We start from the raw sequence: 16781 nt of genomic DNA, 5'->3' as shown, positions 1-16781 counted from the left end.
GTGGATACCTTCTGTCTGGCTATTCTGGAGTATACCCTTTATAACAAGCCAGAAGAATTAAGTAAAATGCCTTCCTGAGTTCTGTGGGTCATTCTGCAAATCACCAAATCTCAGGAGAGGGTCATGGGAACCCCCGATTTCTAGCCAGTCAGAAGTGAAAGTGGTCTGGGACTTACCACTGGCGTCTGAAGTGGGGAGCAGCAGTCTTATGGGACTGAGTGCTTAACCTGTGAAGGGTCTGTACTAAATCCGGGTAGTGTCAGAACTGAACTGACCAGTCAGAACTGGACTCAGCTAGTGTCCAGATAATCAGAGAATTGGTTGTTGGTGCTGGAAAGCACCCTACAAACTAGATTCTTTTAAGATGTTAACTGTAATCCCCAAGATAACCACTAAAAACCGAAAACAAAACAAAAGGCTCAAAAAATATAGTATAAGGAAAAACCAAGGAATTAAAATGGTATATTACAAAGTATCTAACAAAAAAGGCAGTAACAAGGAAGAACAAAAAAGACATAAAAACAGAGCAAATGGTAAACATAAATCCTACTTACCAGTAATTACATAACACAGTAACACATAAAATTCCATCAGAAAGAAATTGGCAGAATGAATAATAAAACAATGATCCAACTACATATTGTCTATAAGAGACCTACTTTAGATTTGAAGACACAAGTTAAAAGTAAAAGGATGGAAAAAGACCATGCAAACAGTAACAAGGGAGAACTGGTGTGATTATACTAGTATCAGACAAAATAGACTTAAGACAAAAGCTGTTACCGGAGACAATGAAAGACCTCCTATAATAGTGAAAGACTGCACTCAAAACCTAACAATAGAGACCCAAAATACATGTAGCAAAATCTGCCAGAATTGGAGGGAAAAAGACAAAATTCAAAAATAATAGTTGGGAGGTTTCAACAGCTCACCTGCCACAATGGATAAAATAACTAGGCAAAAGATAAACAAGGAAGCAGAAGACATGACCAACACTAGAACCCAATCAGACCCAAGGGACTGCAGTACAACAATCACCCCAAAAAAGCAGATTCTCAAGTGCACCTGGAACATTCTACAATAGACCATGTGAGGTCATAAAACAAGCCTCAATAAATTTGAAAGGACTGAGATACATATAATATGCTCTCTAACCACAATGGAATTCAATCAGAAATCCTAACAGAAGGAAATTTGGGAAATTCACAAATATGTGAGAATTAAACAACATACTCTTACATAACCAGTGGCTCAAAGAAGAAATCATAAAGGAACACTTACAGTATTTACACAATTTCAAACATTTATCCAAACACAGGGAAGTTAAGAGAATGCAAAGTTGTTCTGATGGGGAAGAAATGAAAAGAATAATGCTTATCTTGGTGAGCAGATTTGAAAATTTACTTGAATGTAGTTTGTTACATTGGAAAATTCTGTAATTAGTTTTGATTCTTAGGTAGAAACTGACAAACAATAACTATTCTGGGTTTGTGAGCACCCAGAAAAAAATAAATAAATAAAATAAATAAAATTAAAAAGCACACTCTAGCCTGTGTTCATAAGAAACAACCCAAGGGGGCACCTGGGTGGCTCAGTTGGTTGGGCATCCGACTTCGGCTCAGGTCACGATCTCACGGTTTGTGAGTTTGAGCCCCGCGTCGGGCTCTGGGCTGACGGCTCAGAGCCTGGAGCCCGCTTCAGATTCTGTGTTTCCCTCTGTATGCCCCTCCACTGCTTGCACTGTGTCTTTCGCATTGTCTCAAAAATTAATAAACGTTAAAAAAAATAGTGAGAAACAACCCAAGGTAAATTGTGGAGACTTTTTTTTCTGCCAATTGACCAGATTGATAGATTAGAGGTCTTGGTAGACACGGGAGCCAAGTTTTAGCAAAACACTGGGAAAGAAAGGTCTCACACATCACAGTGGATAAGCTGGAGAATCATGGACTCTCCATGATTGGTACTGAGGACCATTCAGGTGGGTCAGTAACTGCTGAAACCATTTTAACCTGGAGAACTATTTCTAATAATACGTTGGTATTAGGACTGAATTATATATTCTCACCCTGACCAAATTCATATATAAAGCCCTACCCCAGTGACTACACTTAGAATGCTTGTAAGGAAATAGAAAAGGTAAATCAAACCTAACGAGATGACGTTCAATGAAGATAAATATATGATCCCACTTCTGAATACTATAAGCAAAGAAATTAAGGCAGCTAACTTTTACTGACTGCTTTCTGCATGTCAGACATTGTTCCAAGTCTTTAACTGGTATTGTCTCAATTATTCCCAGAAAATAAGTACTGCAATTCTCCCTATTTTTCAAGAGGGTACATACTTGGCTGAGACCCCCAGGAGTCTGACTCCAGACCAGCCCTTGGAACTACTGCACTCCTACTACCTCTCCAGAAATGGACACAGCCCACACAAAAGAACACCACGTGGTAGGGCTAGGACAAGTGTTAGGCAAGTCCAAAGAGAGTTGACAGGAGAGTTGACTCCCCACCACAAAGTAAGATACTCTTAGGGTGCACTTATATCATTTAATATCAATACTCTTAATATTGATATAAATCTAGAACACTGGAGGGGTACCTGGGTGGCTCAGTTGGTTAAGTGTCTTGACTCTTGATTTAGGCTCAGGTCATGATCTCATAGTCATGAGATGGAACCCCGCATCAACTTCTGCAATGACAGCACAGAGCCTGCTTGGGATTCTCTCTCTGCCCCTCCCTCCCTGGTTCATGTGCACACGCGCATGCTTTCTCTCATAAAAATAAATAAAAAGTAAGTAAATAAAATCAAGAACACTGTCAAATACAGTCCACAAAGCCTACATCAAATACCTTTTGGACATAAATAGGATAAAGATAACATATTTGCTCACGAATACTTTCATTCCTGCATGAGAAGGAGCCTCTAACCCTCCTTTCTTCCCTCAGCTTAATTTCCTAGTGCCATTCTGTACTGGTGAAAGTGACCTGCTAGGTCAAAACCACTACACCAGCCTCTTTCCCTCCATGTTCAATCATAAGCTACTAACAAGATACAAATAAGATATTTTTGTTTAGTTCAGCGACCAAATGGCAATGACAGTAGTAACAGAATCGTCATTCTGTTAGCAAGAGCAGCCCTTCACGGATTTCACCACGCACTCTGCCGTACCCTTTCATGAGCTGCGCGGCTGTGAAGTAAGCAGCCATGGCCTGGTCATGCTCGCTCTCAACTGCAAATGAGTGTCCGTACGCTACCCACGCAGGCCCGTAAGTCTTCTCAAGTGTTGTCGCTTTGCTGAAACAAGAAACGTCATTCTAGTGAGAGATTCATTCTTGTTAATTTTATATAAGCTGATAGCTTCAAGGATATTGGAATTAAATAAAAGAGCTCTTAACATATTAAATACTTACATAACAATTGTTAATCTCATTTGAAATAAAAGAATGTTTAATAGTACAAGCAAAATTTTAAGACATTTTAAGAGAGGTCCACAACTTTTTAGGTCCAATAGTTGAACCCACTGGCACTCTATATTTACAAATACAAATACACTCTGAATTTACAAATATTACTTAATCCAAGAGCTTTGTTTCAGTAATTGTGGTAGCAACAACCATTTAATGAGGGCATATTTTACACCAGACTCCATGTGAAATGCTTCATGTGCATCACCTAGTAACTTACAAGGTAAATCGTTATTTGTATTTTAAACATCAGTATACTGAGGCTGGGAAGATTAAGTGACACCCTGTGGATGGCAGCAGGAGAACACCCTGGTCCTGCAGACTGCACCACACAGTCTTAAGCCGTCATAAGTAGTCTTCAATCAGCAGACACCCGGTGACCCAGGACACCCAGAATAAAGAGAACACACCACAAAACAAGGAAAATATAAACAATGAGATGCCATTTCCCAGCATTTTATTTTCTAAGTTTTCTATCACTCAAATGTTCCTTGATTCACATGGAGTCCATCACTAAATCAGAGAAGCACAGTTCAGAGGAACTATCACATCTGAATCATCTGCCTACTCCAGGAAAAAGCACAAGCAAGTTCTTCTAAAATGCTTAACATTCAACTGACCAGAGAACTCCCTGTTTTTCCGAGTGCAGGATCCTTATGAGTCATCCTACCAATTTTCCTAACAATCCTGGGATACAAGTATTGTATCATTCCCATTTTTAAAGAAGAGAGGGTCAGAGGTTATTAACTTTCCCAAGGAATTACAGCTAGCAAGTGGTAGAGCTTGTATTAGAATTCAAATCTATGTCCAAAGTTTACACACTTTTTCTTAGATCCACTTTCCAGTTTGTTCATGTGGCTGAAATCACACTTATAAAGTAGCTTGACTGGGCTGCACACAGCAGATCCTTATATAAACCAGTTCACTATGACAAGAATTCTGTTTTATAGTCACATTTAGTGACCCTAATCTCATGTAGTTTCATGTAATTTCACAAGTATTAACAAAAGAAGTCCTAAAGTTAAAAGGTGCCGAGTATCTCTGTAAATGAAAAACAGGACCTTCCAAACGTCTATTATTGTTTCATGTTTCTTCTCACTTATAATTTACACACATCGTAAATTCCTTGAGAATAAGGTCTACACCACTGACTTTTATATCCCCTCATGACATCTTATAAAAAGGTATGTAATTGGGGCACCTGGGTGGCTTAGTCAATTAGCAGCTGACTCTTGATTTTGGCTCAGGTCATGATTTCACAGTTCGTGAATTTGAGCCGCACGTCAGGCTCTGTGCTGACAGGGCAGAGCCTACTTGGAATTCTCTCTCTCACTCTCTCTCTGTCGCTCCCCTGCTCTCATGTGTGCACTCTCTCTCACTCTAAGATAAATAAACATTAAAAAAAAAAAAAAGGTACGTAATTGATGCAACTGAACTGAATCTGAAAAAAATTATCCTTTCATACTGCTTTTAAAGTACTTAATTATCGTATTAAAAAGGATGAACAAGAAATCCCTTACTATAGGCTCGTTACAGAGGGAGAAAGACAACAGATCCATACCTGAGGTATCTTCTGGCATGTTCATTTTTATGACCAACCATGAGATAATAGCATCCCACTGCAAACCAAGACACCTAAAAAGTTCAAAATTTACTGTGACCAAAGATGGTTGACTTGGAACTGGAAATCTCTAACATACCAGGCCAGAGGGTGGACTACACATTCCATTACGTGTTCTAGCTCAAGTTATTCTAGTTCAAGTTAGAAACTTCTCTGAGACAGGCTGTTTACTAAGGGTCCTAGATGAAAAAAGAACAGATTCTTCCTCAAAGTGCCTTCAATGATGTCCCTGCAGCATTCGATACAAGATGAGGTTCCTTCACACTTGGTACAAACACCAGCCTGAGTCGTGTCCTCCCTGGCTCCACCCAGGTTCTCACCAGCACTATGCAGGCTCGACCTCATTAGCAGACTTCTCTTGCACTGATTCTGCCTCTTTCTAAATTATTTTCATACTGGCCAAGGGCAGAGATTCTTGGGTGAGGCTTAGGCTTTGATCCCTAACTTCTGTCTCTAAGGACACAGTTCCTGAATTAGTTTTAATCTCTGGGTCCCAGTTGTGTTCCAAGGTAGCCTAAGAGACCCAATGACCCAACTACTGCACAATTCAGTAAGTTATGCTGTACGTGCAAGGTGAGGAAGCCACCAAGTAATTATTAGCATCACTTACAAGAGGTGAGAGTATGACTTTCATTTTCAACATTTTATTTTTCTGTATATCAAGTATATTAAAATAAGCATATATTATTTCTGTAACCAGAATAAAAGGATTTTTGTTTTAAGCTATTGTTTCAAGATACTTAAATACTTTCATGGATTGAAAAGCTAACGCTACTTCTAATTATCATAGCACTAGGAGGTCCTCCTCCAACACCTTAAAATAAACATTATATTTGGGGGTGCCTGGGTGGCTCAATTGGTTGAACATCCGACTTTGGCTCAGGTTGTGATCTCATGGTTCATGGGTTCGAGCCCCGTGTCAGGCTCTGTGCTGACAGCTCAGAGCCTAGAGCCTGGAGCCTGCTTTGGATTCTGTCTCCTTCTCTCTCTGCCCCTCCCCTGCTTGCACCCTGTCTCACTCTGTCTCTCAAAAATAAATAAATGTAAAAAAAAAATAAATAAATAAATAAAAATAAATAAATAAATAAATAAATAAACAAACATTATTTGCTTGAACTTAAATATAAGTTACTACCTAAAAGCCAGTTAAGTATTTTTTTAGAGTTCAGGTAAGAAAAAAACACCATAAGAAAAAAAGGTTTACATTTACTTACAGGATTACTAGGATATAGATCCACCAATTTATGAGAAAGGTAGAAAAGTTCTACATTAAAAAAAAGAAAAAAAGAATTAGATCCAGTCAATTTTAAGATATGACTTTCCTCTAGTTACAACTCTTCACGATCAAACAAATTTATTCTCATAGTAACACTTTCATAGTTTTCTATTTACTTAATAAAATATACAACTACTACAGTTGTTTCATTCACAGCCCCCCACCAACGTCTTACCCTACAAGTGGACACTGAGTGTTTCTGGAGTGACTGGAAAACTGGACGAGTCTCTCATGATAAAGCACGTCATGGTGCTTGAGAAGTAATTTCAAAGCTCTTCGCTTATCTTCATAACTGGTATCACACACTCTGTGCCCTTATTATGGACCATCTTAACTACCCATAACCAATTTGAGTGATCAAACTTTCAAGTTTCAAATCAGCAAGATGATTTCTTCTTGAGTAACGTGTAAGTCCTAACACATCATGATGAAGCTTCCTATGTGCAGATTTGGATCCGTTAGACCAGCACAGCCGGAGTGTCCGCATCTCCAACAAGCTTCTAGGAGATGTGATGCTGCTGGTCCATAGACCACACCCGGAGCAGCAGGGGTTTGGAATTGGAGTGTCAGGCTTTTTAAACTCCTGACACAGCTTAAAAGATTTAAGGGCAAATAACATCCAAACATAACTAAAATGTTTCTGAAATGTTAAAGTATAGGAAACACAAGCAAAAACTCTGCCCCCACCCAGTTTCTAAACTATTTTCTATCAGTTTTCTATCAGTTTTCTTAGGATTTTACAAAAAAAAGAAAAACTATCTGCCGATACTCTAAAGCTTATACAACTTAAACCATAAAGTACATTTGACAACAGGAAGCAAGGGAAAACAAACACTGTTCTGTAGGCATAAGAGAATTGATCCTCAGTCACTCTGATAAGCTTTTCTTACACTAGCTGTTACTTTTGTCAGAAAACTCCATTATGTTGTTAACTGCAATCTCAATTATCCAGGACTTATGAGACATAATTTCAAGAGTTACAGAAAATTTTTTTGTCTTAACAATTATTATTTTGATTAAAAAAAAATTACCATTTGCTTTATTCAGCTCCACAAGTGTCCCTATATGTACAGGTAAACAGTTTGCATGGAAAGGATCTTTCTCCATCACTCTGAAAGTCAAAGCAACATTTACCATGCCAGAAGCAATACATAACAGAACATACCTCATTAAAATAGCTATGTCTAAACAGTCATTACATCTTTATGTAAAATACTTTTTTTACTTTTTTAACTCCATTACCTTCAGGTTGGCTCAATTAAGGTAATGATTATCTTATAAATGAAAGGGAAAATTCTGGTTTATTTAGAAGGAATAAAAATAAACACTATCACATACATTTATTTTAAATCAACAGAATTACAAAATAAGCAGTCTAATTACTAAGAAGGATTAAAAACAGTATGAAATATTAAACAGATCGTAAGTATTTGTCAATTAATATTTTTGTGAATTCAAGGATGTTAAGTAATCCCAAAGATCTGTTAAAAATAGCATATGTAATTTAGCTACAAGACAAGTTTGAATCATGTGCGCTGGAAAACTGGTATGGTGGGGGCGGCAGGGAGATGGCTTAGCTACTTAGTAAGCCTGACTGAGCACCCAGCATCTACAGGATTTGACTAGTCCCTACTTTAACAAAGAAGGGATTTTATGAGACTATGTGCCAGAATGGTATTTTCAAATTTGCAAATTATAAAACACTGAGACGAGGGAATTGTCTATTCTCAAGGCAATGGACTAAACCTATAAGTGCCCATAAACCTGTGTCTGTAAATTGCTCTTTTAAGATAACAATAACCCTTCTAGTAAACTCTGCAAATTGTAAAGGCAACTTCAATTATCACCAATTAGTTCAAGCTTATTCACAAAGCAGTCCTACATACTTCTTAGGTAAAATGAGAATGGACTCTATGCTCCTACACAGAAATAAGTGGATATACTTACACAGAAGTAAGCTTGTAGCACATTTTAAAATCACAGTTATAATAATGTCTTTCAGCCAAAGACACTACCACATCCAGATTCTCCTGCAAACCATCTACAGACTCGGGGAGGACAGTTTCACTGGGTTTATTATACTGCAACAGAGAAAGGGAAACATGAACCCAATGTGCAGTACAAATCAAACGGCAGACTCGATCTGGCCCAATGGCTCAAGGGTTTACACAGGGCAGGTGTGAACCTCTGGGAGCCCTGACTTTATATCTTATCAGCCCTCCTCTTAATCAGCTGGACTCTCAATTTTATCACGGAATTCCAGGGCAGGAAGTATTTTACAAATTAGAAGTTCAGGGGCGCCTGGGTGGTTCAGTCAGTTGAACATCCAACTTCGGTTCAGGTCATGATCTCACAGTTTCTGAGTTCGAGCCCCACGTCAGGCTCTGTGCTGACAGCTCAGAGCCTGGAGCCTGTTTCAGATTCTGTGTCTCCCTCTTTCTTTGCCCCTCCCCCGCTCATGTTCTGTCTCTCTCTCAGAAATAAATTAAATTAAAAAAAAAAAGTTCACTAAGCATAAGAAAAAAATCCTCATTTTCACACAACGTCCCACTTATGTTACAGTTCAATCTTTTAGCATAAGGAATCCCTAGAAAAAAGACATGTTTTTGGACACTTTTTAAGGAATCATATCATCTATTTCAAGTAATCTAAAATCTATTCTTGCAAATGTGCTAATAAAAATTAAGTTTTAAAAATTTAACTAGTAAAAGAATAGATGCCAAATTTAGTAAAATAGTTACATAAAGCAAAACTAATTTTGTGTTTTTACTCACCTTTTTTAATTTGTTCTCAAATAGAAAGCGTAGCAATTCCTGTTCTTCAGTACAGAGCTTGCTAAGAGGTAGTGACTCAAGAAGTTCTTTCTCTTAAAAATGTTAAGAAAAAAGAATGTCCTCACAATATTTATGGGGGAAAAAAGGCATCAATAAAAAATATTCTTCTATAGTTCTTGGTCTAAGTAAATCGAACTCAAAAGAGAGAATAACAAGATCAAAATATACTTGAAAATCTAAGACAGTGGTTCCAGACCCAGATGATAAGAACCACCTGGAGGGTTAAGCCATGAAGCCTTTTAGGCGATTCTGGTCACCACCAGATGTAAGAACCACCCAGCCAGTTTCCCAGCCTCAGCACTGCTGACACTCTGTGTGGATAATTCTGTCGGTTGGTTGTCCCACGCCACCACAGGATGGTTAGCAGGATCTCTGACCTCCACCCACTAGATGCCATTAGCAACCTCCCATCCCGTCCCCAATTTATAAAAATCAAAAGTGTCCCTAGGGCACAAAATCAACCTGAGAACTACTACACTAGATAGACTAAAATGTGCTTGAACCCCACTAACACAACATCCCTATTTTCTCTGTGTTTCTTGCACATATCCACCTCATATTACTGCTGACATACTAGGTCTGTGGTTCTCAGCCTAGCTGCACCTTAGGGTCATCTGAGAGCTTTAAAACATCTGACACCAGGGCCCCACTGCCAGAGATTCCATTCCACTTGTCTGGAGCTGGGACCTGCACCCTGATGTTGTTAAAGGCTTTGAGGTAAAGCCATGTTGGGCATCTCTGAATCAGATACTGAGATCTTGGTTTACACTACCTCAAGTTACTTCCCAAAAAGATGACCTCACCACATCACAACCCTAAAGATTCTGACAGCAAAGGGCACTGCACAATCCACCACTGTCCTTTGCAATGTGCTTCAGGTCTGTTTAAACATGCATAGTCTGCTCTTGATTGTATAGGTTTCAGAGAAAAAAAAATCCAAATGATATTAATTGTGCTAAACATGAAAACACCTGAGTTTCCAAACCTTCTTGAGCTGTCAACATGTGGTGTGATGTTAAAAGATCAAATGCTTCAAAACAGTAGGCATCCAGCTTCAACGCTTCTTTGTAGCTATAGGTAGCTAGGGCTCGGTTATCCAGAGCATCATAGATTTTCCCTCGTAAAAGACAAATAGAACTCTTTATCTGTTGGAAAAATATGATGAGTCATGTACTAAATCAATATGTCGAAATTTAATTTTTGATCAGAATGATCTATTATCTTAAGGCTGAGACTTCTCTTGACCTCTAAAATAATTTATTCAATCCCAACAAATTAACAGAAACAGGAAAGCGAAGTAAAACTTCTCTATCTTCCCTAGGCTCTCCTCACTTCAACAATCTTTAGAACTACAGCACGTCACTGCTACTTGGTTCCTTATCTGTTCTGTCTCAAAGAGGGTAATGATTTAGATAGCAAGCAGAATACAAATATTAAATTAAACTCAGACAGTTTGATAGGCGGGTCGCAATGAAAGGATCTTAGTAATAAACACTGAAAAACTGGCACAATAAGGTACCTCGATTAGGGTCATGAACTTGTAGCACTGGACAGACCTGAGTTAAAACCCCAGCTCTGATGCTTCCTAGTGACCCTAGACAAGTTTCCTTTCCTCATCTAACTTACAGGGCCCTGTGAGAAGCAGAGGTGCTAGTCTTCTGCAAAGCGAGTACATGTGAGGTGTTCACAGAGTAGCCACCTCACCACTACCACTAACAAGAGGATGTGGGCGGCAATCCAACCTAGATTCTAGACTCTGAACCTCAAGAAACATGCAACTAAACCTACAGATGATCCAGAGACGGGCAGCTAAAACTGGTAAAGGGACAAAGAAGACTCATCATAAAATCCAAACTTAAAAATAAGAGGATGTAACAAGAGAATCTTACACCAATGCAGTATCTTATGACTTGTAAAAAATAATACTAATAATAATAATAATTTCATAAGATAAATAATGCATTACAAACCATGTATTTCTTAGCAGGTAAATGGTATGTAGTCCAAAAATAATAATGGTAATACCAGACTCCCTCATAAATACCTTTATTAGCAGAAAAATAAACGTGCTCCTTAGCACATAAATAGTCTCAAGAAGGCTGTTAAAAAAAAAAAAAAAAAGCAGAAAAAAAGAAAAAATAATAACAGTCGAGATTAGTAATCTGTGAATGTCATTTATTATGTTACATTATATAATCTCTGCCAACAAGGAATTTGCAATTTCAGGCAGGTATGAAGTATACAAACTGAAGTAAACAAATTACATAAAGAGTAACACCAAACCACTCCCTGGAAAGAAGCAAACTATGGTTTCCTGGGGTAGGTATTGAAACACAGTAAGAAAGGGAAAAGTTATTCCAGCTGTGGGAGTAATTTAAGGCATCAAATGAGAAGAAAGCTCTCAAGTCAGCCTATTTCAGACTCAAACATATGAGGACATAGTTATAGCTTCCATCTAATGACTCAGAAATGTCTCGGAGTCTTCTTGTGTTTCAGTGGCAAATTAAGTAAGTTGGCAACTGAACTGTTTCAACATGGTGATACTGAAATAAAAGAAAGTGATTTATGTTTTGCATGTCATGTGAGTAATTCTTACTGATGTTACTGAAGTATGCTTATTGCAGCATTACTTACGGAGGACTGTGACATTTCCCAGTCATTGGAGGGGTCTTTCAAGCCACTTTCATCCTTCAAGTATTTCTCAAATAACCTTTTGTTGATTGGCTCCTCCATGTCGAGAATATCAAGTGCCTGCTGATGCTCTTTCGCAGCATACTGTGTTGTGCAAAAGCCAGAACTACTGTTTATCACCTATCACTTCGAACACTAGACATACAAGCAAATACTGTCAATTTTAAAAGGGTCATAGAATATACCTACTCATTACTTATATTTAAAATGTAGAGCTTAAAATTTCAAATTCTAAGGCAGAGTTTTCTTCATGCATGTCAGATATTGGTAAATAGAGAATCAATATTTTATAGCACACAATACTAAAGAAAAGAACACTTCCTCATGAATACTTTACTAATCTGCCAGCTCCACCACCAGATTTCTGTATAACAGCAACATAATTAAACTTTTACCAAGAAAATTAAAACAGATGGCATACTTACATGGCATCTAGCTGCAAGGTAGCGGCATGCTTCATACAGCTAGGAGAGAAAACAATCTGTTAAGGAGGTTATGGCAGGAAGATGCAAACACAGTACTCGTGAGACGTAAACTATATAAACTCTGGAAGAACGGCATAAAAGTACTAGCAGTTAAGAAAACATGTGCAAGGGACAGAGGTGGAGGGGCTGGCCAGCATTCCAGGCACTGAGCAGGGGCACTCCTCTATGGGACTGCAAACAGTCAGTTTGCACATGTTACTTGTACTGGTGGTGGTGGTGGGTTCGACACCGACGGAGAGAAACCACAGGGACTCTGGTGCCTATGTAGGCAGTGGGAAATCACTGATTGATACTGTCAGTGCTACAATCAGGTCTGTGTTTCTGTGTTTTAGGAAGACCACTCTTGTGATAGTTTAAAAGACTGCTAAAAAGAGTCAGGGAAAATGGAAGTGGGAAAGATATTATCAAAGAAAAGAGACAAGAAGCTAAAACAAAACAAATTAAAGGCCTGACATGTATGAGCAGTAATGAAATGGAAACGAATATCCATAATTTCAGAGTTACTTAGAAAACAGAATTTTCAAAACTGACTGATTAGATTGGGGGACAAAAGTGACTGAGATTAGGAATAAGACAATTTTTCTTTACATTCAATAAGAAAAATTGAATCCTTTTAAATAACTTTGACATTTAATCTAATGATATTTTTTTAATTAATACCTTTCTTTTTTTTTTAAGTTTATTTTGAGAGAGACAGAGAAAGGGCTCAAGAGGGGTAGAGAGGGAGAGAGAGAGTTCCAAGCAGGCTCCATGTTGTCAGTGCAGAGTCCAATGCAGAGCTCGAACTCACAAACCATGGGATCATGACCTGAGCTGAAACCAAGAGTCAGACACTTAAACAACTGACCACCCAGGTGCCCCTCATCTAACAGCATTTTTGAAAAGTTTGGGAAGCTTTAAAGTTCACACAATCACTTACTTTGTCCAGTTTTCGTGACCGAAGTGCATGAGCTGCTCTGTGATATTGCGCTGTCAGGTAAAGACACTGAGCCAACCAATAAATGTCCTGGGGTTCCTCTGGAAGGAAAAAAAATCACATAAATGGTCAGAGGCACAAGGAAAGATAGAAAAGTTTTTAAAATAGAAATCAGAAAAAAAAATTACAAGTTGTCACTTACCATGAGAGAGTGAAGCTACTTTATCTGCCCAAAATAGAGCACTTTGATACTGTTGCTGTATCAAAACACAAAAAGTAACCACCTTGTTATTTCAATAGTTTTAAACAGATATCTAATATCGTTAGAATGCTATATAATAAATCAACATCTTAATACAATTTTTTACATGTAGCAAAGGTCTACCAATCTTATCTCCATTTTACATCTCAGCTAGGTGAGTTTTGGTTCAAAGGTACAAAAACATTATTGTAGGCTCTTTGATACATACAGCTCAAGAAGGTAGGATTTTTTTAAACTTATACATTGTAAAAATGTATAAGCAGGTATCTAAGACAGTAGATAATTTAAACAATTATTTTGCAGTTATCTCCTCATTAGCAACGTTCTGTCTTTGTACAGTTCTTGAACACCAGCTAGGTACTCTGTCACCAGTCAATCTGGGAAAAGGAATGCTTATGGAATGGTTACAAATCTGCTCAAGGTAGGTGCCCCCAGGGTGGAAACCGGACCTGTCTCATCTCTCACTACATCCCCAGAACCAAAAAGAAAGTGCTCAGAAGCACCTGTTCAGTTCAACTGACTCACCAACACAGGACCCTAACATACCGCAGGCATCTGGCAGTGTTATGTCACATCCATTAGAAACATTTCATATCAAATATGCTTTTCCCTCCCCTTCCTGGTTTTCAACTTATTTGGAGAGTATAAATTTTATAAAACTAAATGACCTTGGGGCGCCTAGGTGGCCCATGTCCTGATCTCAGGGTTCTGTTGGTGGTTTCAAGCCCCAGGCTGGGCTTTGCACCGACAACGCAGGGCCTGCTTGGGATTCTCTGTCTCCCTCTCTCTCTGCCCCTGCCCTGCTAGCATTCTCAAAAACTAAATGTTAAAAGCAAACAAACAAACAAACAAACAAACAAACTACCTGACCTTGTGGATAAAAGTAATGCTGCTGATTCTGGAGACACTTCCTAAACAAACTGCTGCTCATTCATGGGCAGTGCAGGGAATACAGACAGAGTTAACATTTATTTTTTATTTAAAAAAAAATTTTTTTTAATGTTTATTTCCTCCTGAGAGAGACAGAGTGCGAGCCGAGGAGGGGCAGAGAGCAAGGGAGACACAGAATCCGAAGCAGGCTCCAGGCTCTGAGCTGTCAGCACAGAGCCCTACACGGGACTCGAACTCACAAACCCTGAGATCATGACCTGAGCTGAAGTCCGTGTGGCTCAACCGACTGAGCCATCCAGGCGTCCCAACATGAATTTGTTAAAGTACTGATTTGACACAACAGGCTTGTTTGTATCTTTATTCACTTGAATTCTGCCAAATAAGAATTACAACTAAGCTTCTCGAAACTTTTCCATTAGCTAGCTAAATTCAAAGGCCATCCTGCAACTCTCCTCCTAAAATAACCCTTTAACTTCCACTGAGCACTAAGTTTGTACTGAGCACCCACTGCGCGCAGCAGTTAGGACGGCTGCAGAGCGGGAGTCAACACGTGTAAAGCTCGCGCTGCGCTTTGGTGGCCTGCGCTCCCAGGGCTCCTCATCCTCCCAGATGCAGAGAGGGCTGAGGGGCTGCCTCCCTCCCTTCCGGGGCTTCAGCCCAGGCCCCGCCGGACGAAGCGCCAGCAAGACCCTGACGACAGTTACCCTGCGGGCAAGGGCTCGGGCGCGCTGGCCTCAACGAGCCCCGGGGCCTGCGCTCCCCGGGTTGGGCCGCCCACCTGGTCCAGGTACTGCCGGACACGCTTCCGCAGCCGCTCCAGGTTCATGGCCGCGCGGCCGGAGAATCCGGCAGAGCGTGGTCCACCGCCCCCGCGCGCGCCCTCCTTCCCGCTGCCAACCGGGCCCGCCCCGAGCCCGCACAGCTGTCGCCAGCTCCCTGTCCGGCGCCGCCGGGATCTTCCGCTCCTGCCAGGCCCTGCCCCGGAAGTCCTCCGCAAACGCGTTCCCTCCGGCTCCAGATACTGGGGGTGCGCTGATGGTTCCGGCACGCTCCCTTGACCCTTGGGTTGCCGGGGTTTGGGGACCACGGACGCCTTTTCTCCCGACTGGAGGGCTCTGGTAGCACGGCCGGTTGTTGTGTCCGGGCGCCGTTCGCTCTTTAGCTCGTTCTGGGGGGCGGGGAGCTCAAGGCCGGCAGCCGGGTGGCAGCGGGGGCGGGAAGGGGGGTGGCCCACCTCCCGGATCGCCGCGGGGGTCGCCACGCTTCCCCGTCATGTTGTCTTGCGGCCCTAGGGCCCGAAGCCCTAGGTAGAGGAAGCAGTGACCAAAAACAAGTAAGCTAAAAGGGCTGGCCAATTAAAACTTTGAATGGAGTGGGATTCGGCAATGAAAGGGAAGTGTTGACACCTGCTTAGTGAGGGACGCCAGCCCCCCAAGGACCACACACCCTGATTCCACTGGCGAGGGTTCGCCCACTGACTGAACCCTACTCAGGCGACCCTCAACCCCGGTGCAACCAGACCTCACTGTTGGACTTCCACGTGCCGTTCTGCATCGACCCATTTTAACAGGAATTCCCGTGTCAGTTCAGCCGGAATCCCCCACCCTCCATGTGTGCTCTCCCTTGACGTATGACCAAAGTCCTCATCGCTTGCATCCCCCAGTGGGGTCTGATCACCTCGGCTTGCCTTCAGCAAGAGTCCTGTTGGTTCGGTTTATCTTTTTAAATTTTATTTTTGTAAGTTTACTTATTTGAGAGAGGCAGAGAGAGTGAGTGGGGCAGGGGCAGAGAGAGAGTCCCTAGTGGGCTCTGCACTGTCAGCGCGGAGCCGACAGCGGGACTTGATCTCACCACGGTGACCCTAACAGTGAGATCATGAAGAGCTGAAACCAAGAGTGGAGGCTTAACCCACGAAGCCACCCAGGCGCCGCCGCATGGGTGCGTTTAGACCGAATTCCCCCCCCCCCACCTTAACTCTGATGTTTCCTCTTAATAATATTCTATTCAGAGACCCCCACCTTGCTCCTTGGCTATAGATTCAAAGTTGAGCCGAATCTCTCTTCCTCACTGCGGATTTCCATCACAGTTGTCCCTAACCCTATGGTGATAGTTCCCGGGCTTGAATAAAATCTTCCTTCCCATAAATCACCATGTCATTTCCAAACGTGAGAGGATTTTCCCTAGGTATCTTGTGCCTTTTGAATTTCAGACTATGTACATGTATTACCTTTTAAAGGTAGCTAAAACCTTTATAAATAAAAGGCCTAAAAAAGAAAGAAAATGCAGAATAACTAAAAGAATATAAAACTACCCATAAAGAATCCCACTCACTCAAAAA

At 40.7% G+C, this 16781-nt stretch overlaps 1 protein-coding gene across 2 annotated transcripts in view; it reads right to left on the bottom strand.

The window, feature by feature from the left end:
- The window catches only part of CDC16 (cell division cycle 16), a 33634-nt gene extending 18215 nt beyond the window's left edge, over positions 1–15419 (bottom strand). Inside the window, exons 1-12 of one of the 2 annotated variants that reach the window (XM_049647298.1) lie at positions 15222–15419; positions 13493–13547; positions 13294–13391; positions 12315–12353; positions 11833–11973; positions 10184–10343; positions 9139–9230; positions 8312–8445; positions 7396–7475; positions 6303–6352; positions 5029–5102; positions 3172–3297 (exon numbers count right to left, since the gene is read on the bottom strand). In XM_049647298.1, the coding sequence (XP_049503255.1) occupies positions 3172–3297; positions 5029–5102; positions 6303–6352; positions 7396–7475; positions 8312–8445; positions 9139–9230; positions 10184–10343; positions 11833–11973; positions 12315–12353; positions 13294–13391; positions 13493–13547; positions 15222–15269 (1097 nt within the window). In that variant the 5' untranslated portion in view covers positions 15270–15419. The remainder of the gene's footprint in view (positions 1–3171; positions 3298–5028; positions 5103–6302; positions 6353–7395; positions 7476–8311; positions 8446–9138; positions 9231–10183; positions 10344–11832; positions 11974–12314; positions 12354–13293; positions 13392–13492; positions 13548–15221) is intronic. The other variant, XM_049647297.1, reaches the window with a different exon arrangement.
- Between the last annotated feature and the right edge of the window lie 1362 nt (positions 15420–16781).

The sequence above is a fragment of the Panthera uncia genome (assembly GCF_023721935.1).
Source record: "Panthera uncia isolate 11264 chromosome A1 unlocalized genomic scaffold, Puncia_PCG_1.0 HiC_scaffold_16, whole genome shotgun sequence".
Taxonomy (NCBI): domain Eukaryota; kingdom Metazoa; phylum Chordata; class Mammalia; order Carnivora; family Felidae; genus Panthera; species Panthera uncia.
The sequence above is the reverse complement of the archived record's forward strand: the minus strand, read 5'-3'. Positions and strand labels throughout refer to the sequence as shown.